The following is a 26,090-nucleotide window of genomic DNA, read 5'->3' as shown; positions in this document are numbered from 1 at the left end:
CAAATAAGAATTGGGTTGATGCCATTCAGGGACTCCACAATTAGCCTGGTGCTTAGCAGTCCTTGGTACCCATCTTGAAGGTCATTGGGCAGGTTCACAGCCCACACTTTTACCATTAAAACTACAAACTAGAGCCTGCACTTTCTCCTAGTTGCCTAGTTTCTTGTACATGTCTTAAATGTGCAGATATTTGGCATGGAAGAGCAAAGCGAACTTGCTAGGAGAGGATTTGTGCATCACACTCCCCAATTATACTTTATCTTATCTTCTGCATGTCTCATGTCATCGACGTGTTTTCTCTTACAGACATCTTTATTTTAAGACGAGCTGTTATTATCTTCAGCGGGTACCTTCTCAAGGCCTGAGTTCTGCAAGGCAGCAATTCCATTACAATTTGCTTTTAACTCTTCCATTGCATTCCGTCCTTTAGGATTGTTATGCCACCATAGCTGATTAACCACAGCTCCCGCAGTGTACCGCAGGCGGCCACTCGGTATTCCTGATATCGAAAGCTCAACCAGCTTAACTCGGCACTTGTGCCGTGGGAGGCTTCAAGGATAATCTATTCACAATTCCCATTCGTCGTTGGGTATATTTAAGGCAGAGATTGACAGGTATTTGATGAGCCAGGGTATCATGGGTTATGGGGAGAAGGTCAGGCAGAGGGACTGAGTGGGAAAATGGATCAGCTCATGATTAAATGGTGGGGCAGACTTGATGGGCTGAATGGCCTATTTCTGCTCCTAAGTCTTATGGTCTTATCTCCTCAAAATGGAAGTCTAAGTTTATTTATTTGTCATCCGATTGTTCCAGTACAACAGTGTTCTCTGGTCCACGATGCAAAAACAGTGCAAACACACAGACAAACAATGTAGATAAACAGAACCTATATAGTAAAAATAGATATTATCAATAAGTAGTAGGGAGTTTTAGCAGTTCAGCTGCCTCATTGCCTGTGGGAAAAAGCTTTTCCTCAGCCTGGTGGTTCTGGCTCTGATATTCTTATCTCTTCCCTGATGAGAGTAGCTGTGTGCGGGGTGGAAGGGGTCCTCACTGATTTTTGCGAGCCCACTTTTAATGACAGTTCCAGTGAATTACATCAGTGATGATGGGAGAGGGGTGGTGGGATAGTGGAGACCCCAGTGATCCCCTCTGCCGCTTTTATGGTCCTGTGGATTGACCTTTCATCTATTTCTCTATAGCCACTGTACCACCCATTGATAGAATGGTGGCCGGTAGCCTTTCCCACTTCAGCCTTCTGGGCCTTCCTGACAAGTGAGGAGACGTGTGTCCAGGATCAATTATTTTTTAAGTGGACTCCGTGGAACTGGTGCTCTCCACTACTGACCTATTAATGTGTAGTGGCAGCTGGTCAACCCTGGTCCGTCTGAAGTCCACAATCATCTCCTTTACGTTGTTATTCTTGCATCATATCACGAGATTTTCCACCATTCCAGAAGATTGGAGCCTTGCCTTGGATCAGTAATTTGATATAGTTGCCATAACAGAATGATTATGAACATTCTGATTACAAATGCACGCCACAGCTTTGCATCCGTGTTTAATGCAAATCTGAGATACTGCTTTTCTTTTCCAGAAAAATATCTATTCCCGTTGCTTAAATTGCCAAAATCTAAACAAATGAGCACTGAACATTCCTGTATAAGGACCCAAAAGGAGGTACCTTGCTCCTCGGCAAGAATTTCTGCCGCTTGTTCAGGATTATTTGGGCAGTGTGCCCTTACCTTCATTTCAACCATAGAACACGACAGCACAGAAACAGGCTTTTCGACCCATCTGGTCTTTTCCAAGTTATTATTTTGCCCAACCCCATTGACCTACAACTGGACCATAATCCCTCCATACCCCTCCAATCCATGTACCTGACCAAAATGCTCTTAAAAGTCAAAATCCTGGGCCCACATTCATGACTTCAGCTGGCAGCTTGTTCCCCACTCTGCATGGTTCCCCCTAAATGTCTCATCTTTCACTCTTAATCCATGTCCTCTAGTTCTTGTCTCGCCTAACTTCACTGTAACATCCCAACTCCAATAGTCGGTCCAATGCTCCAACAGCTCTCTCTACAACCCTATCTATCTGTGATGCCACTTCCAAGGAATTGTGTGTCTGTATTCCTAGATTCTTCTGTTCTCTGCACTCCTCAATGCCCTACTGTTTATAGTATATGTCTTCTATTACACCACCATCTCCAAGTTTTGTCATCTTCAGACCTGGAACCTGTTCGAGGCAGGCCAAGTCTGCATCGTCACCCTAATCTTTCCATTTCTGGACAAGATGGGTTCTGCTCCCCTTCTAAAGCAGTGCCTCTTGTTTATTTGCAGTGCCCATCGACGATCGGAGAGGAGAAAGAATACAACCCTTTCTTGCGGACTCATTCGAGCAACTTGCACGGTGCCCTCGGTATCGAGCAGGAACCCAGTGAGGACCTGACCCTTTTCAGATCCCGGGTCCTGGAGGAGGTCCGGAAGCGGAAAGATATTTTTAATTGTAGATAGCATTCCAACACCAAGTTCTGCAGAAGCAGGGCCTCTTTCTCCACCCCCCCCCCCCACATGACCTTTCATCTTGCCCTGTTCCCACCTGCCATTGTTATTTTCCATGCTGCTGCCCTCCCTTCTTCATAGGAAATGTTTTACAACATTACAATCAATGATCAAAGGGGGAAGCTTGAGGGAAGAACATTCCAGAAAGTCGCATGAAACTTGGAAGCTTTCTATCTGCACAATTTTGGCCTTGGATTTGTCAGAATAAGGAACTTAGTAAACATATCAATCCCCCCTCCCCCTCCCAGTGTAAACAGTCTCTCAAATGTGAGAACAGTAATTACTAAATGTGAGTGTTTTAAATTGCACCTGGACAGATGTACAGTTGCGGCTTGGAATTTTTTCCTCAAAAACTTCTCTTTATAGATTCTCTATTTATAGAGACCAAAACTGAACACAATATCCCAAGTATGGTCTAACCAGTTTTATAGAGCTACAGTGTTACCAAGGGACTCTTGAACTCAATCACCTCAGATGAAGCCCAGCATGTCATAGGCCTTCTTAACTCCTCAAAAACTTCTCTTTGTAGATTCTCTATTTATAGATTACCAAAACCAAACATTTGGCCTGAATTCAGGGGAATTGTTCAAAATATATTGTACGTGAAGTTATAACCACTAGAAGGGCCAATACTGGAAGAGGTTTGACAGTGTTCGTTGAATTGTCTTTTTCTTTAAATCCGAGGGACAAATGTGAATCCAGCAAAAGGCAGAGTACTTGCACGAAGAGATGGTTGTAACATCGGTTTTCTTCTTGTGGCAGTAGATGTTTGCACTGAATTGGTTTTGAAGGTGGCAGCTTTACAGTGTGTCTCCTGTGCGGTCAGTGTGTGATACGGGGGAGCTTCACTTGTGTCCAAATTCGTACTGAAACTGAATGGTTGATGATACAGTGTAAATGGAGATCCATCTTTAATTTTACCTTCTCAGTGAGGGTTTAGGATTCACACTTGGTACCTAGAGAAGAGCCCCATTATTATTGGGTGTTTTTAAGGCTGAGATAGATGGGTTTGGAGTCTGTGGAATTTGTTGTCACGCTGGCTGTGAAAGCAAGATCGTTGGGTATATTTAAGGCAGAGACTGACAGGTATTTGATGAGCCAGGGCATCATGGGTTATGGGGAGAAGGTTGGGCAGAGGGACTGAGTGGGAAAATGGATCAGCTCATGATTAAATGGTGGGGCAGACTTGATGGGCTGAATGGCCTATTTCTGCTATTTCTTATGGTCTTAAAATCTGTTGTTAATAGTGACTCCTCATCAACATCTTGTACTCTTTGGGACTATTCTTCTCATTTGTTTCAGAATATGTAATAGCTGGAATCATTCTCCAAGGCAGGAGGAAATTGTTCTCAGAACCTAAGACTTTAAAACATTAATCTTGTGTCTCGAGATGATTCAAAACCACAAGCTCATGTCCACAATATTTGAGCAGATGAACTGCAGTCACAAGAGACTACAGATGCTGGAATCTGGGGCAAAGAAACAAAGAGCTGGAGGAAGTTAAACACACTGGGGTCAAGTGCAATATGCAAACGTGCTGGAGGAGCTCAGCAGGTCCTGCAGTGTCCACAGGAAGGAAAGGGTCACTAATGTTTTGAAGGACCCAGACCCATGGTTACCCTTTTATTCCTATAGATGCCGTGTGGCTGGCTGAGTTTCTCCAGCACGTTTATATTCTAAGCTGCTAGAGGATGTCAGCAGGTTGAGAAGCCGCGATGGAGGCAGAGGAATGGAACATCAGAGCTCAGTACAAGCCCTTTGGCCCACGATGTTGAACCAACCTTTGAAAATCTACTCCATAACAGTCTAACCCTTCCCTACTTCGCGCCCACAACCCTCTTTTTCTTACATCCACGTGCCAATGTTGGAGACTTTTGAATGTCCCTATTTACCACCCTCGCCAATGCATTCCAGACACCCACCACTCTGTGGTTTTTTTAAAAAAAGACTTGCCTCTGACATGTCCCTTAAATTTTCCTCCACTCATCTTTAAATAGATGCCCTCCGGTATTTGCTATTGTTGCTCCAGAAATAAGGCACTGGCCGTCTACCCTATATCTGTCTCTCATAATCTTGTAGACCTCTTGTCATCTCTCATCCTTCATTCCAAAGAGAAAGTTCCAGTTCTGCTAGTCTTGGCTTTAAGACCTATTCTCCAATCCAGACAGCATCCTGGTAAATCCCCTCTGCTCCCTCTCCATTTTCCACGTCCTTTCACATAATGAGGTGACCAAAACTGAACACAATATCCCAAGTATGGTCTAACCAGTTTTATAGAGCTACAGTGTTACCAAGGGACTCTTGAACTCAATCACCTCAAATGAAGCCCAGCATGTCATAGGCCTTCTTAACTCCCCTATCAACCTGCACAGCAACTTTGATAGATCTGTGGATTTGGACCCCAAGGTCCCTCTGTTCTTTCACAAGGTTGCAACTGAATCAGGATTTGGCAACCGTTCCACTCAAAGGGTGAAAACAAAAGTTGTAATTGGGATCTAAATAAATGCAGGCTCAAAATAGCTCAGGAGCTTTGTAGTTAATCAAATGGTGCAGCAGAAGCGAGACCTCACGTGGAGGATTGTGGGTAGTTTTGGGCTCCTCGTTTCAGAAAGGATGTGCTGACGTTGGAGAGGGCTCAGAGGAGGTTCACCAGGATGATTCCTGGAATGAAAGGGTTATCACATGAAGAGCGTTTGACACCTCTTGGCCTGGACTCGTTGGAATTTAGGAGAATAAGCGGGGATCTCATTGAAACATTTTGAATGTTGAAAGGCGTGGACAGAATAGATGTGGAGAGGTTGTTTCCCATGATGGGAGAGTCTAGGACAAGAGGGCACAACTTCACGATTGAAGGGCGTCCACTTGGATGTGGGGAAATTTCTTTAGCCAGCGGCTGGCAGATCTGTGGAATTTGTTGCCACAGGCATTTGTGGAGGCTGGGTCATTGGGTGTATTTAAGGTAGAGATAGGTTCTTGATCAACCAGGGCATCAAAGATTGAGGCCAGGGAATGGGCCAGATTCGATTGGTTGAATAGCCTTTTTTTGCTCTAGTATTTTGTGGTAAAATGTTCATCAGGAATAGGTCTTCAACTTGAAACACAAAACTCTTGTTTCACTCTTCATCCATTCTGACTGTCTCCAGCACATTTTATCTTTACTTCATATTTGCACCATCGACTATTTCTTTAGTTATATTTTTGTGACATGATTTAGTTAAATAATTTTGGTAACTTTTTTTGCTGCTAATTTGAGCACAGCATTAACCAGACGATCCTTTTAAAGTACGTCAGTTGAAGCAAAAGGTATTGGGAACACCTCCCCCGACTCTTTAAATAAATATTATTTATTTACTGCAAGGTAGAAGCCGATTCTGGCCATTTTAACCTGTGCCGCCCAAATTCTCCCGTACTTTTTGGAGGATTGGAGAAAACTGGAGCACCCGAAGGAAACACACGCAGGTCACAGGCGGAACAGACAAACTCCTTGCAGAGAGCTCCAGATTCAAACCTGGGGCGATGGTACAGTAATAGCATTGTGCTAGCTGCTACACTAACCATGCCGCCCCAGTAGGATCATTGAGTTATCAAGGGGAGGGTGAATTGGACCATATCCTTGATGGATTTTTTTAATAATAAAAGATTTTAATGGTACATTTTTGGTGAAATGAACAGCCAGCTCCGCTGATTTACTGCAAAGAAAGTGAAAAGAGCTGCTCATATTTCCAGATTGCTTTTGTTGAGCAAGGAATTTTGCAAAGCATTTAACTACCTAATGAAGCACTTTTGGAGAGCAGTTTGTTGTTACTGCAGTGATCCTCCTGCTAACAGCTGGATGAGAAGAGGTTGGGCCAGCGGGACTGTTTCTGTGCAGTAGGGTGGAAGGCTGACTGGTTTCAGAGAGAGCCGGAAGCTCTCGTGGTGAAGTAGCAAAATTACCTTTCCTCCTCCTATGTAATATAATTAATGTGTGTGAAACCATGATTCATTCACAGAGCAGTTGTTACCCCCATGGGTTTAATAAACAGGAGTGATAATGATTATGTGTGTATTGTCCTATACAGTGTACAGAGGCAACAAAATTCTTCCTTGCTGCAGCTGGCCAGTACATAGAATACATCAGGTACAAGAGTTCAAATTACCCCAGAGATGCTGGAGGAACTCAGCAGGTCTCGCAGCATCCATGGGAGGTAAAGTTATATAAACGACGTTTCAGCCAGAGCCCTTCTTCAAGGTGTGAGTAAAAAGCAGGCAGGTGCCTGAATTAAAAGGCTGGGAAAGGAGGGCAGGGGGGAAGAGTGCAGACCAGACAAAAGGCGATATTTGGAGGGTAGGAAAGGTGAGAATTGATTGCAGTTTGGGGGAGATGAGGATGGTTGTGGCTCCGTGAATGCAGAGTTAGAATAGAGACGAAGGGAAAGGGAAACATGAATATTCATCAACAACTGTAAGCGTTGATAAGGATACAGGAAGTTGTAGGCAAAGGTCCCTTGAAATCAATACTAATCTGTTCCATAAGTTTTGTTGCCTTGATAAGAGTTCCCCCTGATGGGTGGTAGAACTGAGGCTTTAGTTCAGCACAGACCCTACAAGTCTTCTTGGCATCTTCTGTAGAAAAAGGGAGACTCTTTGCTCTAACAAAATGCAGCAGCTGAGTTTTTCCTGGATGACAAAGTCCGTTGTGAACACTTGATGGAGGCAGCGAGTGTGGAGGAAGTAAAGGCTGAACAAATGTACGCCGACTAAATGTGTCAGGGACCACATTCTCTTTTCCCAGGGCGGTACTTTATTGTGTAACTAAATGCTGCAAGCTCCAGCCTCCATTCTTGAATCTTTGCATTTATCTTTGTACGCTTTTCATTGTCAATCATAAAGGGCACTGACCTCTGATCAGTAACCAAGCTAAAGTGGCAACGTGCCAGGTAGTGGCTCCATTTGCGCACAATAATGGCAGTCGCTTCGTTCTCTACAATGTGGTGGTGCAATTTGTCATGATAATGAATATGTATGAGATGTACCGGAAGTCACGTGGTATGAGAGAGAGATAAGAGCACAAGCAGGAGAACAAAGGAAACGGGAAAATAAAGACACTGAGAAGCTTACCTGATAAAACTAGTGTTTGATGTTTTATTAACTTCACATTTCGGGCCACAAATGTGACATTGGCGATGAGGATGGGATAAGCTTGAAGAAAATTAAAGACTAAAGAAGATTACAGAGGATTAAAGAGAACTTCAAGGTGATAAGAATTTTCTCTTTGACTCAATACTTTTGGGGCTGGAATATTTCCTCATGGCTGGTACAGACGGTGACTTTCTAACACATAGTGGAATTGCTCATTTTGACCCAACAGGTGATGCAGCACTGTAAGTGTGAAATGGAAGGCATGGCTAGAAGAATTTGAATCCTATGCCAACAGTCGTGGCCTATTTCTAGATACCGGTACGGTTGAACAAAAAGCGCAGAGGAGGGCGTTACTTCTTTTCACTGTTGGTCCCGCAGTTCGGGAAACATTTAAGACACTTTTGAATACTGGAAGAAAGGATGAGTACCAGAAAGTGGTAGATGCATTAAATGCACACTATGTAGTGACGCCGAATGCTACATTTCAACGCCATTTGTTTCGGAGAATGAGACAAGAAGATGGCCAGACAATTGCTCAATACGTGACGAGACTACGCCAGCTAGCTGTTGGATGCAATTACATGCCAGCTGATTTGGACAACCAATTATTGGATCAAGTCATACAGCACTGCAGATCAGATAAATTCAGAAGACGTCTACTGGAAAGAGGGAGTGAGTTGGAACTCACCGATGCTTTAGCCATTGCTGCTGCATTAGAGGCTGTTGAAGGGCAATTTCATACCATGACCCTGAAAGACAACTCAAGCCAGCAAATTAAGAGGCTCTCACATCGCCATAACCAGCCAAGATATACGTCGACACAGGACGTGGAGTGTTATCGATGTGGAAACCGAGGTCACTTTGGAAAAGCCCCATATTGCCCGGCCAAAGGCAAAGTTTGCAGAAAGTGTGGAGGTAAGGACCACTTTGCAAAGAAGTGCAAAAGCAAGTCCAATGCAGACCAGAAGAAGAATACAATTTCCAAAGGCAAAGCCTGGGGGAAAGGAAAGTATCCTGGAAAGAAAGACACCATTCGCCAGATAGACGGTGACGATGATGATACCCAGGAGGGACAGAGCTGTTACCAACTTACGTTGAATGATGTACATCATGAGAAGGTCCCAGTGATCATTGGTGGAGTGACAGTGCAGGCCATTGTAGACTCAGGCAGTGACAGTAATGTGATTGATCGACATTTATGGGAGAAGTTGAAAAGGAAAAAGATCATCTGTACCTCAAAGAAGTGTTCCAAGAAACTGTATCCATACACAGCAACCAAGCCATTGCAGACCATTGGATGTTTTACTGCAACTGTTGAAGCTGGAGATAAGTACACCGAAGCAGTTTATGGTCATAGAAGAGAGGGGAGAACCATTGCTGAGTAGAAGCACAGCGCAAGACCTGGCAATACTTCATATTGGAGCTTGTGTCAATTCAATTCAGTAATACGAGGATATGAAGCAAGAATTCCCCGCAGTCTTCCAAGGAGTAGGAAAGCTGAAAGGTCGACAATTGAAGCTAGCGGTAGATGAAACGGTCAAACCCAAGGCACAACCAATGCGCCGAACTCCGTTTGGACTTCGTGGGAAAGTCGAAGCCAAAATTAAAGAATTGATGAACAAGACATTATTTAACCGGTGGAACATTTGACACAATGGGTCAGTCCCATAGTGATTGTGCCCAAACCAAAGGGTGACATAAGACTATGTGTTGACATGAGAATGGCCAATGAAGCTATAATTAGAGAACGACACCCTATACCAACAGTGGAGGAAATACTTCAAGAACTAACTACCAGCAAGGTATTCTCAAAAATTGATCTGAAATGGGGCTATCATCAATTAGAGCTGGATCCAGGTTCCCGAGATGTAACAACATTTGTGACTCACTGTGGATTGTATCGTTACAAGAGACTATCATTTGGAATTAATGCAGCTTCGGAGATCTACCAGTATGAAATCCATCGAGTGATTCAAGGCATTCCTGGAGTTGCCAACATTTCTGACGACATCATAGTCCATGCACCGACGAAGGAAGAGCATGACAAACGGTTGAGGCGTTTACTATCTAGATTACAGGAGGTAGGCCTTACCGTGAATGGAAACAAGTGCCAGTTCGGTGTGTCAGAAATGGACTTCATGGGACACAGACTTACACGGGAAGGACTAAACCCTGCAGAGGCCAAGGTGAAAGCTACTGAAGAGGCACGTGCACCTCAGAACGCAACAGAGGTGAGGAGTTTCCTGGGATTGGTTAATTTTTGTGCAAAGTTCATTCCTAATTTCGCTACAGTGGCAGAACCACTAAGGAAACTAACCAGGAAAGGTGTACCATTTCATTTTGGATCTGAGCAGAAGAAAGCGTTCACAGCGCTGAAGCAAAGCCTGACAGATGCAAAAACTCTTGGATATTACGATCCGGCGGCATCAACCAAAGTCATAGCGGATGCCAGCCCGGTTGGTTTAGGAGCCGTTTTGGTCCAGATGCATGATGGAGGACCAAGAATCATTGCCTATGCCAGCAGATCGTTATCAGATGTGGAAAGAAGATACTCTCAGACAGAGAAAGAAGCACTCGGACTTGTATGGGCCTGTGAGAGGTTCCATGCATATTTATACGGCATTGAATTTGAACTCATCACAGATCATAAGCCATTAGAGGTGATCTATGCACCTAGATCCAAACCATGTGCCAGAATAGAGAGATGGGTACTCAGACTACAACCCTCCAAATATAAAGTAATCCACATTGCAGGGAAAGCAAACATTGCTGATCCGCTGTCCAGATTGGTGAAGGATGGAGGTCCACAATCCAAGTCAGAATTGGGAACAGAAACAGAGTGCTTTGTACGCTTCGTAGCTATTCAGGCGACACCGAAAGCTGTGACTACGAAGGAAGTCGAGAGAGAATCCGAACGTGATCCAGAACTCATGGAAGTAAGAGAATGCATACAGAGTGGACAATGGGACAAGTGTACTCACAAGGCTTACATTCCCATTAGAGATGAACTTTGTTGCATTGGACAGTGTGTACTAAGAGGTTGCAGATTGGTGATACTGCAAAGATTGAGACCGAAGATCGTATCCTTAGCGCATGAAGGACACCTAGGTATTGTTGGTACCAAGCAAAACCTCAGGACCAAGGTATGGTGGCCAGGTTGTGATAAAGACGCAGAGAAATTTGTTAAAACTTGTCACGGATGTCAAATCACAAGAAGGAGTAATCTGCCAGAACCGATCCGGAGTACGCAACTCCCGACAGGACCATGGATCGACGTAGCTGTTGATTTTCTTGGACCTTTACCGACGGGTGAATCAATTATGGTAGTAATAGATTACTACAGCAGATACTATGAGTACGTGGTGTTGAAGTCCACAACCACTGAAAAAGCAATACAAGCGTTAGCAGAGATATTCGCAAGATATGGATTACCTGTTACATTATACTCTGACAATGGTCCACAATTCATTTCAGAGACATTTGCGGAATACATGAGGACCACAGGTATCCACCATCATAAAGTAACTCCGAAATGGCCGCAAGCCAACAGAGAAGTAGAGAGACAAAATCAGTCCATTGAAAAACGATTGAGGATTGCACACGCAGAAGGACAAAATTGGCGAGAAACATTGCTATCTTATGTGGCTGTCTATCGAGCAATGCCTCATGCAACCACTGGAAAAAGTCCTGCAGAAGCATTTTTTGGGAGAAAAATCCGCACAAAAATGCCAGAAATGAAGGAAATCCGAGATGACCAGGATATGAGGGACCACGATGCTGAAAAGAAAGGTGCAGCAAAGCTGTACACAGATTCGAAACGTGGAGCCAAGTACTCAGACATCATGCCAGGAGATAATATTCTAGTGAGGCATGAAACTGGTGGTAAGCTAGACACACCTTATTACCATCAACCCTATACTGTCGTATCCAGAAGTGGCAGTATGGTGACAGTCAAGTCTCCGACTGGAGTCCTGTATAAGAGAAATGTATCAGGTGTAAAAAGGTACCAGTCCAGAGATACATCGAGCGAAGAGGTTGAAAGGCCAATACGAGATGCTGAAACTGAGAGACCTGATGATGTTCCAGAGGCAGTTACCAGCACTCCTGATGAAGTGACTAGAGCGCCAGAAACACGCGAAGCCGTGGCGAGCAGTATTTCCGACGCTGAGAGTGAACAACCGAGAAGCGACAACAATATCGCAGGCAGGCCAAAACGAAACCGGAAAGCGCCCAAACGATACGAAGACTTTGTGCCATAGTTTTAATAAGAACTTTGGGACAGTATTTAATCTTATATCATAAAGTGCAAGTATGAGTGCTGTAGGAAGTAAATTTTATGTAGTTGAGTTATAGTATTACCATTAGTTACGATGTTTGTAGGTTTCCGAGGGATATTGGTAAGTGAAGGTAAAGTTTATTTCTGATTAAAGGAGGGATGTCATGATAATGAATATGTATGAGATGTACCGGAAGTCACGTGGTATGAGAGAGAGATAAGAGCACAAGCAGGAGAACAAAGGAAACTGGAAAATAAAGACACTGAGAAGTTTACCTGATAAAATTAGTGTTTGATGTTTTATTAACTTCACATTTTGGGCCACAAATGTGACACAATTCACTTCCTTATAGCGTCTTTGACATGAATGCGGCAGGCCGACCTCCTTGGTTAAGGACAGCAGAAATAGCCCCATTAGATGCATCACGCTCTACCTCAAAGGGTAAGTTTTTATCCACCAAGTGCAGGGTGGCTTCCTCTAACTCTCTTTAGTAAGTTAAGTGTTCAGGGCCTTCCATTGGAAACTTCTCTGTATTTGCCGTTGTTAGAAAACCCAGGAATCCATTTGGCATATCAAACAAACATCCCGAGGGCCCTTTTTAAGGATCTCAAGTTTTCAGTTGGAGGAGGCTCTTATAGTGGGAGAAGTCTCTCTGGATCTGGCTTAATGATCCCTTTCCCCACACAGTATCCAAGGACATTGGTGGAATTCACAGACTTTGAATCATTAAAGTGTTAGGAACCTCTCACTGATGGTCTCATTTTGATCATCTCCCTCTTGTGTATGTCCAGCAATAGTAATGTTATCACAGTAAGGGAAGGTACCTTGCAGTTTTTCTTCTCTAACTATCTTGTCCTTAGCTTGCTAGAAGACAGCATTCGTGACTCCAAATGGAATCCTACAAAATTGGTATAAACGTCCATTGGCTTCAAAAGCCGTATACTTCTTATCTGACTCCTTCAATGACAGCATTTTTCAGGTCAAAGGCAGAGAGAGAACACTATATTTTGCAAGTTCATTCACCATTTCTCTTCTTGGCAAGGGGTAAGCATCCAATTGCCTATATTGATCGATTATGAATAACCCACACATTTACTTTTTGTGTCAGTGGGTAGGATCCTTCACAACTACCACTTGGGCTCGCCCTGGTGATATGCACGTCTCAATTATGCCTTCTGAAATTGGCAAATTTCCTCTGCATTGCTAAAGCGTCTTGGTTTGCAGCTTAGTGATGTTTGGAAAGAGGGACGGCTCTTCTGTTTTTTGCTGCTGTCAGCACCATTCCCAGTTGGCTCAGACAGAGGTCCTCTGTATTCAAACTTCACACTCCAATGCTGACGGTGGAAATCCTCACCAAGTATTAGAACATGGATCCTTCACTCCACCAACTCGTGTGGCAGCATAAGGCAGGGTATTAAGACTGATTTAGGTCAACGACAACTTATCCTTGGGCACTAGTTTTCTGAGCCATAGCGTAATGTCTTTACTGGATGGGTGAACCTTTAGTTTGAGTTCCCGCATGACTTTCTACCGGCACCACCTACGGCTCCTAGAACGCTTCCACCAGCGTTGTCTCCGCTCCATCCTCAACATCCATTGGAGCGCTCACACCCCTAACGTCGAGGTACTCGAGATGGCAGAGGTCGACAGCATCGAGTCCACGCTGCTGAAGATCCAGCTGCGCTGGATGGGTCACGTCTCCAGAATGGAGGACCATCGCCTTCCCAAGATCGTATTATATGGCGAGCTCTCCACTGGCCACCGTGACAGAGGTGCACCAAAGAAAAGGTACAAGGACTGCCTAAAGAAATCTCTTGGTGCCTGCCACATTGACCACCGCCAGTGGGCTGATAACGCCTCAAACCGTGCATCTTGGCGCCTCACAGTTTGGCGGGCAGCAGCCTCCTTTGAAGAAGACCGCAGAGCCCACCTCACTGACAAAAGGCAAAGGAGGAAAAACCCAACACCCAACCCCAACCCACCAATTTTCCCTTGCAACCGCTGCAATCGTGTCTGCCTGTCCCGCATCGGACTGGTCAGCCACAAACGAGCCTGCAGCTGACGTGGACTTTTTACCCCCTCCATAAATCTTCGTCCGCGAAGCCAAGCCAAAGAACTATCAGCACTGCACGAATCCAACCGAGCACTTAACCTTTTACCATTCACAAAGGTTGCGGCTTGAGCGAGTCCTTGTGGCCCATTAGTAAGTGTAACCAATACCTGAGAATTGACCATTGTTGCCACTGAGCTTGGTGAGGGCATAATGTCCCTTCTCCCTTCATTATAACAAGTAGCCTTGCGTGGTGGACGGTTATCCCGTAAATGGTAAGAGAAACCACAGAAGAAACATTTCCGTCTTGTATTATAAGTGGCAGCCACAGCCGTCTCTCAAGAGCAAACGGAAGGTTATCAGGCAGCCCTGCTAAAGAATCCTTCTCACATACCTGCAGTACCTGTAGCGGTTCAGGGTTCACTACTGCAGCTCTATGGGCTGGCGGGGTAGAGTTCGCATCATTATTGGGTTGAGCAATGTCTAATGAGTAGCTTGGTTATAAGCAGTCTGTAAGTAGTGTTTTGTTTTCTAAGAGACTCTGCCATATTGCAGGTGAAGCAATACCAGCGATAAACTCGTCAAGCATTGCTTTGTTTCCACCCTGCTCCGCACTACGATCTCGAAAATTATTAACTTTTCCAAAACCCTGAAGAAATCATATACTAATTCTCCTGGCTTCTGCTGCATTGTGGCTATCCCCCAGAGTCGAAGATAATGGCCTTCGTTCCATTGATCCACAGAGCGAAGACACCTGTGCGTGTACTTATTTAAATGTTGCATTCCAAGAACACACGATGCTTCATAAATGAATCAACTAATTCCATTGGCCTGAAAACCATGACAATTGGAGCTGATGGATTTGCTGCAGCCTTCGTCCGCCTTCACACCCATTGAGTTCAGAGTAATTTTGTCCACCTGCTCCACTGTTGAGGACTTGGTTGAATTGTTCTTTGTCAAGGACCTCCCCCTCAACCTTACTGCCATGGGTAGCCCTCCCAGGAGCGTAGCTCCAGATGGCATCGCTCTTGGGATCACAGGACCACACAAGCTTCTCCACCATGACAAGGTGACAATCCATGGAGAAGTCCTGGATTGTCTATGACTGCTGCCTGGTAGCCTGTAAATGTCTGGCAAAAACCTCATTGGCAGTCTTCACATATAAACTGACCAACTTGGAGATAGCTGAGTCAAGATGTTCACATGTATTTGAAAGAGTTGCAACTCCACAGCCTAAAAATGTTCTGTGATTGTTTGGTATCTTGTCCCCATAGTCGTCAACGTAGTTCATGAAAATTGTATGCCAGTGGCGCCACTCAATTTCTAAGTACTTGGGCCTCCACACCATCTCCATGCTTGTCAATTAAGTTGGAATAAGTTGTGAGAATGAAAAAAAAACTTGGTGGCTGCTTTACTCAACTGTACAATTATGGTCTGAAAATGGCAGCAGTTAGAATGTAAAAGAAAGACAGCTGATTGAAGCAAGAGAGGTCAGGTGACCTGAAGACCAGCAGCAGCCTGGATTAACTAAATATGAAATGCAAGCTCATTAACAAATATGGATAACTTTGAAATATTACATTTTACAGGAGGCTGAAGGCAAACACCCAAAGCACGGCACAAACAGCTTTTTCCCCTCCACCATTAGATTTCTGAATGGACCAAACCTACAGGAATGGCCAAGCTTGCAAAATGTAAGAGCCACGTACTTAAGATATTTGAGAGCCGCAAGATATGAAAAAAGTTAGATTATAGCATTTGCATTATGTGGGTTTGGAGAAGAAAGACATTTGCATCAAAGCCTTGAAGTCGAGACTGGTTTATTGCTCTGGCCGTTGCATTTATATGGGCCAAAGGTGCTGATGTCAGCACCCCGTGCCATCGGAGTGCCGGCCTGCGATTGGCCAACTTTCCCGCCACATTTCACCATCTTTTTGCCATGTGGGAGGTCCCCTGTGACGACAGCCGGTGCCACCCCCAGGTCCACGCGTTCGTTGGCTATTTCGTGAGCTGGTCCACGTCTCTGCGCAGGCCGCTACAACATGCATGTTTACTCATGCACATTTTGTTACATGCATTTTTTAATTATTTTTTTCATATGTAATTTTAATTTTTAAAAAATTTAGACATACAGCACGGCATCTGGTCATTTTGGCCCCAAAGTCCATTATGCCAAATTGTTTTGAACTGTGGTAGGAAACCAGAGCCCCCAGGGTCCACGTATGTCGTGTACAAACCCCTTAGAGACAATGCAAGATTCCCGATCCCTGGCACTGTAAAGGCATTGTGCTAACTGCTATGCCAACCAGGCCACTTATTCACAGATATAATTTTTAAACTGCTAATTTGTGTTAGTTTCAATAAACAAAAAGTCCACATTACCTTATACGTGTAATAGTTGAATTTTGTGGACCAAGTTATAGGGTAAAATATAGGGGGTCAACTATTACACGCATAAGTGCCTGTGTCGTTCAGGGCATCGGGAGTGGGCAGGCAGCTGGGGCCTTATGTGGGAATCTGTGGTCGGGAATTGGAAATTCAGATGAGCTGGGGGGGGTGGGGGGTAGACTTTTACGTGGTATCGACTATTGCATGCATATTTAGATTTCTTGTCACTAACACATCTGTTAGTGAGCACTGACTCTCACAATTCCAGTCTTAGCCGATATATTTCCATTGTGTCAAAAGAGCCGCAGTTTGGCCACCCCAACATACTTCGCTTTTTTTTTGCACTAATTATCTAATTCTTAATTATTTTATTTACATAGCTGTAATTTAATAGCAATTCTGCACAATACAGCTGCCCCAAAACCACAAATTTTGTGGCATATTCTTGACAATAAACCAGATTTTGGGAAGTGGAAGGCCTTGGGGACAGCAAGTGGCCTTGGGGACAGCGTGGCCCTAGGGACAGCGTGGCCTTGGGGACAGCAAGTGGCCTTGGGCACAGCAAGTGGCCTTGGGCACAGCAAATGGCCTTGGGAACAGCAAGAGGCCATGGGCACAGCAAGTGGCCCTGGGGACGGCGAGTGGCCCTGGGGACAGCAAGAGGCCATGGGCACAGCAAGTGGCCTTGGTGACAGCAAGTGGCCCTGGGGACAGCAAGAGGCCATGGGCACAGCAAGTGGCCCTGGGGACGGCGAGTGGCCCTGGGGACGGCGAGTGGCCCTGGGGACGGCGAGTGGCCCTGGGGACAGCAAGTGGCCCTGGGGACAGCAAGTGGCCATGGGCACAGCAAGAGGCCCTGGGGACGGCGAGAGGCCCTGGGGACGGCGAGTGGCCCTGGGGACGGCGAGTGGCCCTGGGGACGGCGAGTGGCCCTGGGGACGGCGAGAGGCCCTGGGGACGGCGAGAGGCCCTGGGCACGGCAAGAGGCCTTTTACAACAGTGTTTCCCTTTCTTTCTCTCTGCAATAGATGGGTTTTATTTCCTAACACGTTAGGGAACCGAGAGAGATTGCAGATGGTGGAAAACCTTGCATTTATTGCAGGTACAAAAAGGGTCTGTTGCCATGACGACCGCAGGCATAGCGAGAACACCTGTGCTCGGAGAGGCTGAGGGTTGCCAGGGTGACGGGGCGGGGAGGGGTCCTCGGCGAGGCTGGAAGCCGCCGTCCAGCCGCGTTGGGAAGATAACGGAGGCGGTGAGCGACCGAGGCGGCCAACGAGCATCGCTGCGTTGAATCGCGGTTCCCACCAACGCCATTACCGCGGCCGAAACGCTTTTCTCGAGCCGGGAAAGCTTCAAACCATTGATTGCTTGTCTTGGTTGCCAGGGCAACGGGTGCTCTCCACCGATTGGCTGCCGCCGACGTCCATCAAAGCGGGTCCTTCCCTCGCCGCGCGTTAAGTGGTGAGGAATTCGGTGGGTGGGCTGTTCATCCATGTTTGCGCCAGTGATTGGTCAATTTGACTGTCAGTCAAGGCTTCCTGATTGGTGAAATTAGTAAAGGACTGGTATTGGGGGAAGGGCGGGGAGGGGGAGGGGGAAGAGAGTGGCCATTCAGCCCAGGGTTACTATCCTATTTCCCAATTACACCCTTTTCATCAATTTTCTCTCATTGGCCATCACTCACTTTGCACTATTTCCGATTTATTGCCAGAGTACTCACAGGATATCACATACTACCCCGAGATTCCTTTTTCCCTCGGGCGAGGCAGAATTACTACTTATTGGTAATGCAAAAAATAAATCAAGTGGGTCCTTCGACTGCAACTTCCCAACAGCCCACAGGCAGCCTTCAGCTGCTGAGCCCCTCACTGATCCACTGCTGTCCTCACCTTCCCTGTATGGTCGTCTCCCATGCTTCTCCTCTCACGAGGTGGGGTGAAGGTTCTCCCTATTTCTGGTGCCCTGTGCCGGAGCCTGCCTCCCTTTGGGGTACACTGTCCAGCACAGGCACCGCCATCTCGGGCACAGAGCTCCACGATGCAGATTTGTTTTTAAAATACAGGCTGTTGAAATCTTGCCTGGACCAGCCAGGAGGACCCTGCGGAGCAGCGACCGGGTTCACACCCACAGCTCTGGCAGCAGCACAATTTTTTTTATGCTGACTGACTCCCTCTCCCCACGGATGCTGACTGACCCACTGTGCTCCTCCAGCCGAACCTCTGCCTGAGGCAGAACTGTGGCTTGAAGAAAAAATTTTGCCTCACACACCTTCTCCCTGTCCAATATTAGAAGCCCGGTTCATGTGTATGACTAGCCACATTAAAGAAATAATGTTTATTGTCAAGTTGCTGACTGTACAATATGTGGAGATGTATTACCGCCCACATACACTGACAGGAAGGTTTGTATGAACAACATGTTGTACCTTACAGAATTTTTATTTAAAGTACATCCATTTTGTATTATAAAATGGTACAGCAGAGTATTCAAACACCTAGAAATGTCTTTTCGAGGCCATACTCAATGAGTACAGATGAACCCTGGAAAAGTGAATGTTAAATGAGCTGATTTTATTTGGTCAAATATGAAAGGTATTAAAAGCCAGAGAGAACAGGGGGTGGGGGGATGTGTGTGAGCCAGAGAGAACAGGGGGCGGGGGGATGAGTGTGAGAGAGAGCAAGAAAGAGTGTGTGAGTGAGAGAGGGAGGAGGGTAAAGTGCATTTCATCTGTGGATCCTTTGGCATCATTCTAACCTCATACCACTAGGCAGTACTGAAGGAGTTCTCCACTGTTTGAAGTGCCAGTCTGACACCCACCTGCTCTCGTGGGTGTGAAAGATCCCACAATATTACATTGAAGAAGAGCCTGCTGATGTCTGGGTCAAGCTTGACCCCTCAGCCAACGTCCCCAATTATCTTGTCCTTATTGCTGTTTGCGGGATCTCACTGTCTGTTCATTGATTTCTGCATTAAGTACATTTCCAAAAACCAAATATTTGAGATGATCTGAGGAAGTATAAGTCACTGTGTAAATATAAATCTCTCTTTCTTCTGTTTGTGACCAAGTCCACAACTGGAGACCATTAATACAAGAGAAATGAAACAGAGAATTAACGTGTTTATCCAATCACTAGGTGATTGACCAGGTTAATTCCTGGGATGAGAGGGTTGTCCTGTCAAGAGAAGCAAGGCAGTATCCCTTGGAGTTTGTGACCAAGTCCACAACTGGAGACCATTAATACAAGAGAAATTAAACAGAATTAATGTGTTTATCCAATCACCAGGTGATTGACCAGGTTAATTCCTGGGATGAGAGGGTTGTTCTGTCAAGAGAAGCAAGGCAGTATCCCTTGGAGTTTGTGACCAAGTCCACAACTGGAGACCATTAATACAAGAGAAATGAAACAGAGAATTAACGTGTTTATCCAATCACTAGGTGATTGACCAGGTTAATTCCTGGGATGAGAGGGTTGTCCTGTCAAGAGAAGCAAGGCAGTATCCCTTGGAGTTTGTGACCAAGTCCACAACTGGAGACCATTAATACAAGAGAAATTAAACAGAATTAATGTGTTTATCCAATCACCAGGTGATTGACCAGGTTAATTCCTGGGATGAGAGGGTTGTTCTGTCAAGAGAAGCAAGGCAGTATCCCTTGGAGTTTGTGACCAAGTCCACAACTGGAGACCATTAATACAAGAGAAATGAAACAGAGAATTAGCGTGTTTATCCAATCACTAGCCTCCAAAGGGGACAATATATATTAAAAGAGGCCAGGGAAAGATTGAAGTCTGCATTTATCCTGAAAACCCTCTAACTTTCCGCATATCCTATCTTATCAGAGAGAGAGAGACATCTCTGCTCTTCACCCCAGATCCCCTTGCAATGAAAGCCACACTGTCTGTCTGCTTTTTATACCTGCCTGGAGTTACGAGCCCAGAAGACCCTAAAACCCAGCACCAATAGAAATTTACCAAGACAAATGGTTACTTAAACAAAAGTTGCTTTTAATTTTCTTTAACTTAAAAACTGGATCAAACTTTAACTTATTACTATTAACTGAACCTAACTTAACCCCCTTCTAATTCTAAACACACGTCTATGTAATGTGTTTACGTTCAGCAAAGCTCCTGCATTTTAAATGAGATGTGAAGTGTAAGTATCTTTTTGTGAAGTGACCTACACTAAACCCCCCACAATCTACCTCTTTTAAAAACATATTTATATATAATATAAAATATAATATAACCCGTAACACTGGCAACTGTCCGTGAATTGATTGCGGGCATATTCTGGACCCTTTCAAGTCTATCATCTTTCAATCCCTCATCATTTAAAAAATACACCATTTTTCCACTTTATCAGACCTCACATGTTTCCACATTATATTCTATCTGTCTGTGCCTAACCTGTAGATTTCCTCTAAAACCATTTTGGATCCTCCTCATAGCCCTTTAGTTCTGTACCATGAGTAAAAGTGAATAAAATTACCCCCAATTCAAATCAGATTGTGAACAATGTTCCTACCAACCACATAGTCCTAACCCAAAAATTATTATTTTATTCCCTTATTTTGCTCATACCTTGACCGAAATGTTGGCTATATATATATTTACCTCGTATGGATGCTGCGGGGCCTGCTGAGTTTCTCCAGCAATCTTGTCTATTTACTACAATCACAGCATCTGCGGATTTTTTTGTATTCTCTTTCTTTCTTTTATTCTCTTTCTCTTTTACCTGATAACCAATCACAATCTGCATGGTTTACTAGCCAAAAGGATGCAGCCATTCAAGGTAATCATCTCAGGGACAAAAAAGGATCATGAATACATGTTGTCCTTACCACCAATGGCCAAATCCCGAAAATTCCAAGCTTCGGTGTTCAATTCGTTGCCATGTACACAAGATTTATAAAAAGCCTGAGACAGACAAGAGACTGCAGATGCATTTGGTGACTTGATGAAGGGTTCCAACCCAAAAAGTCAGTCCACAACACAAAGCGTGCAATATTCTGTTCTCTCATTGATTTCTGAATGTGCCAATCTCTTACGGAATTTTTCTCTTCATCGTTATGTTTGTTCACTCAGAATGGATAATGAGTTTATTGTCATATTCATTGTACAATGTACATGTGCACCAAACTCTTACCTGCTGCAGCAGAACTGGTGCTCGTAAAAGTGGTTGAACTGTTAGTGTAGTGGTTAGCGCAACGCTCTTTCAGCGACACAACCAGGGTTCCATTCTGGTGCTGTGTAAAGAATTTGTCCGTTCTCCCTCTGTCTGCTTGGGTTTCATCTCGGTGCTCTGGTTTCATCCCAGCATTCAACAACGATTGGGGTTTGTAGGTTAATTGGGTGTAAATGGGCAGCACGGGCTCATGGGCCAGAAGGGCTGTATGTCTAAAATTGTTATTAAAATTAATAGTAAACAATTGATTTAATGAAGACCATAAATATATAAAATAGACTGATACCAGGGATGGAAGGACTTGCATATGAAGAAAGGTTGGATAGACTAGGCTCGTATTCTCTGGAATTTAGGGGGGGATCTTATAGAAACATATAAAATTCTTAAGGGTTTAGGCAGACTAGATGCAGGAAGGTAGTTTCCAAGGGTGGGAAAAACTAGAACCAGGGGTCACAGTTTAAGGATAAGGGGGAAGTTTGTTAGGACAGAGATGAGGAAAGATTTCTTCTCTCAGAGAGGGGTGGATCTGTGGAATTCTTTGACAGAAGAAGTAGTTGAGGCCGGTTCCTTGTCAATGTTTAAGAGTAGGTTAGATTTGGCCCTTGTGGCTAAGGGGATCAGGGGGTATGGGGAGAAGGCAGGAACCGGATCAGCCATGATCATATTGAATGGCGGGGTAGGCTTGAAGAACCAAATGACCTAGTCCTGCACCTATGTTTCTATAAATATTCACAAAAATTCTAGTACAGAAAATGGTGCAGAATCCTTTTGTGGTGTCGAAGCAGTCCATGATGAGTATTACATGGACCCTGATAGCTGTTGGAAAAAAACTGCCCTTGAGCCTAGAGGTGCCGGTCTTCAGGCTCCTGTACCTTCTGCCCAAAGGGAGCAGAAAGAAGAGGTTGTGACCAGGGTGATGGGACACACACACACACACACACACACACACACACACTTGAAGTCAAAGACTGATTCATTGCACTGGCAGCTCTGCTTGTTTTCACTCTTCGCTGGTGACGATGGGAGTGACATCACATAAGCGCCAACCTCTGACTGGGCGGTGTTCCCACCATTGCTTGCTGTGCGGGCAGTCACCTGGGATGAAGGTCATTGGCCCCTACAGGGTCTGTGTGGTTGCTGCATTCGTTGGCCATTTTGTGTACTGGGTCACGTCCTGGTTAGCAGGCTGCTACACTATCAACTTTAGTCCCAAGATAACCAGTCAACAGGAAATGTCTTCAGCCAGAGGTAGGTGAATCTTTGGAAATCAGAAATTGATCAATTTTAACATGATTGAATTCAAGGGATAAGGGATTAGTGCAGCAAAGAGACAGGTCATTGATCAACCTTAAACAAATTGAATGATAGAATGAGTACAAGAGGCCAAATGGCCTGCTGATGCTTTTGAGTTTTTCTGTGCTTGTTTGAGAGTCAGAGGTGTTTAACCTTTCACACACCGTGACTAATAAGAAATTTTACTGAAGATTTCCATTTTTTGATAGGGGAGCACGTTGAAAATGTCAACCTCCGAAAATCAGGAACCACCATTTAACCTGGAAGAGGGATTGTCCCTGAGAGAGGGAGGGTCTGTAAGTGAGGTACCATCTCTGAAAGATCTAATGGCTTCAGAAGAGGCAAAGTCCTCAAGGACAGCAATCTCACTGGAAATATCTCCTACTAAGGCAACAATCCCAGGGCAGCCACCTCTTAGAAAGATGACATCTCCAGGAAAGACAACACCTCCAGTGGATGCAATGATCCAAAAAGAGGGAAGATCCTCTTCACAGCCAACATCCCCAAGAGAGATGACATCTCCAGGAGAGACAACACCTCCAGTAGATGCAATGATCCCAAAAGAGGGAAGATCCTCTTCACAGCCAACATCCCCGAGAGAGATGACATCTCCAGGAGAGACAACACCTCCAGTAGATGCAATGATCCCAAAAGAGGGAAGATCCTCTTCACAGCCAGCATCCCCAAGAGAGATGACATCTCCAGGAGAGACAACACCTCCAGTAGATGCAATGATCCCAAAAGAGGGAAGATCCTCTTCACAGCCAGCATCCCTGAGAGAGATGACATCTCTAGGAGAGACAACACCTCCAGTAGATGCAATGATCCCAAAAGAGGGAAGATCCCCTTCACAGCCGGCATCCCTGAGAGAGATGACATCTCCAGGAGAGACAACACCTCCAGTAGAAGCATTGATTCCAAGAGAGGAAAGGTCACCATCACTGCCAACAACTAGAAGAGATATAACATCTCCAGGAGAGGAAATTATTACAAGAGAGAGAACATCCACAGAAGAGATAAAAAGCTCAGAACCAAATCTTTCCACTGAACAGCTCGAAAGTCTGGATCAGCAGAGAACCCAGGCATTTCCATATCAACCCATTCAGGTGTCACCAACTCCATTGACTCTGAAAGCAGCCAGCCCAGAAGCCATCAATTTCCTGGCTTCAATCAGTAAGTATGTTCCTACCATAGCTGGAGGTGGTGCTAGCCCCATCGAGAACTATACCCTTTGCAGGATTCTGCAATGATCCCAAGAGAGGGAAGGTTTCCTTCCACTCTGTACTCATGATCATCCAAGGTTCTGCAGTCTAACCTAATTTCCATGTCCCTTCTTCTGATCACACCATGAAAGGAAAGAGAAGTCCCTCATGTTTGCCTGGCATTATTATTCATCGTACTGGAGACTGTGATTTCCTTTTTTTTAAATTTAGACACAGCACGGTAACAGGCCCTTTCAGACCATGAACCCATGCCACTCAGTTACACCCAAATGGCCTACAACCCCCGGTACATTTTGAAGGGTGGGAGGAAACTGGATCCCACAGGGTAAACTCATGCAAACACAGGGAGAACGTACAGGCAGGGTGGGATTTGAACTCCCCGTACCTGTCACCGGCACTGTAAGAGCTAACTGTGATGCCCTTGTGCCAGACCTCCAGCTGTTAGATCCCACAGGCTCATTTTCCCCCCACCACCAGCACTCCTTAGTCCCCCCCCACTCATCTCCTCAAATCTCTCCGTCCTCATCCTCCCATCTACTCCCTTGAGGTCTCACTTTCTACCCACCCCTCAGAACCTCTCATGTCCTTCCCCACAACTGTCCTCTAAGCTCCCCTGCCTGCTCCCTCCCCCTCTTGCCCTCTCCTGTTTGCCACCTCCACTCTCTGATCTCACCAGCCTTATCCTCTCCCCCCAACCTGGCTTTCCCAGCCCCTCACCCACCCCGCACCTGGTTCCTCCCCCCCAACTTTAACACCCTCCTTCCCCCACCGCCCTTCCATTTTATTTAGGTGTCTGTCTGAATACCTTGATGAAGGCCTCAGACCAGAAAAGTCAGTTATGTGTCTTTATCTTTACCATATAAAATATGCTGTATGAGCTGCTGGGTTTCTCCAGCATTGTGTTTTTAATCTAGCCTTAGGAAACAAGTCCCACACGTATTTTGTACAATTTAATGAGGTCACCTTTCAGTATTCTCAAATACAAGCTTAGTTCAATTCTGTTCAACCTTATAAGACCATCTGTCCATTCTAGGTACCAGAATGATAGACGTCTTATTTCCAAAGCAATAACATCAACCTTAAATAATAATAATACAATACATTCCACATATTCCAGTGTGGTCTCACTGTGCCCTAAATGACTGAGTATCTCTCCAGTCTTGTATTCAATTCCTCTTGAAACGAGAGGTGCATGTGCATGTTACATGGCCCATGTGATAATTATGGAACGTGAAAGAGTACAACACAGGAGCAGGACCTTCAACCCAAGTGTCTGTGCTGAACGCACCAAATTAAACTAAAACTCTGCCTGCACGTGATCCACATCCCTCCATCCTCTGCATATTTCATGTGTCTAGAAGCCTCCTAAGCATCGCTGTTGGAACTGCTTCCACCACACCTGTCACTCTGTGTAAAATAAAACTTGCCCTGTACATTTCCTTTAAACTCCACTCATCCTCTTCACCTTAAAGGCACGACATTTGATATTGTTTGACGTTTTTACCCTGGGGAAAAGAGTTTGATTCTGTCCTATCTATTTCAGAATTTTATACGTGCCTGTCATTTCTCTCCTCAGCCTCTGAAGCTCTAGAGAAAACAACCCAAGTTTGCCCAACCTCTCCCAAGAGTTCACACCTTCTAATCAAGTTTGAGCAACCTCTCCTTTTATCTTATCATCTCTTATCCGCCCATTAAGTCTCTTCGGTACCCTTTCCAAAATCACCAGATCCTTCCTGTAATGGGGCATCCAGAATTACATGCAATTCTCCACAGTTTTATACTAAAAACACAGAAATGCTGGAGGAACTCAGCGGTGTCCACAGGAGGTAAGAATATATAACCAATATTTTGGGCCTGTATGAACAAAAAGCAGGGAGGCTCCTGAATAAAAAAGGCCGGGGAGAAGTTTTATACATCTGCAACATGACTTCCTTACTCATGCTCAAAATATGGGAAAACCTTAATCTCCATTTCAACAAACCATCCA

The 26,090-nt window shown here is 45.0% G+C and overlaps 1 protein-coding gene across 1 annotated transcript in view; it reads left to right on the top strand.

The window, feature by feature from the left end:
• The window catches only part of LOC138751004 (neurofilament heavy polypeptide-like), a 35,159-nt gene extending 9,346 nt beyond the window's left edge, over positions 1-25,813 (top strand). Inside the window, exons 4-5 of the mRNA XM_069913106.1 lie at positions 23,090-24,053; positions 25,680-25,813. Of these exons, the coding sequence (XP_069769207.1) occupies positions 23,090-24,053; positions 25,680-25,798 (1,083 nt within the window). The 3' untranslated portion in view covers positions 25,799-25,813. The remainder of the gene's footprint in view (positions 1-23,089; positions 24,054-25,679) is intronic.
• Positions 25,814-26,090: the final 277 nt, after the last annotated feature.

This window comes from Narcine bancroftii, unplaced genomic scaffold (genome assembly GCF_036971445.1).
Source record: "Narcine bancroftii isolate sNarBan1 unplaced genomic scaffold, sNarBan1.hap1 Scaffold_588, whole genome shotgun sequence".
NCBI classification, from domain to species: Eukaryota; Metazoa; Chordata; class Chondrichthyes; order Torpediniformes; family Narcinidae; genus Narcine; species Narcine bancroftii.
Note: the sequence above shows the minus strand (reverse complement) of the source record. Positions and strands in the feature narration are given on the sequence as shown.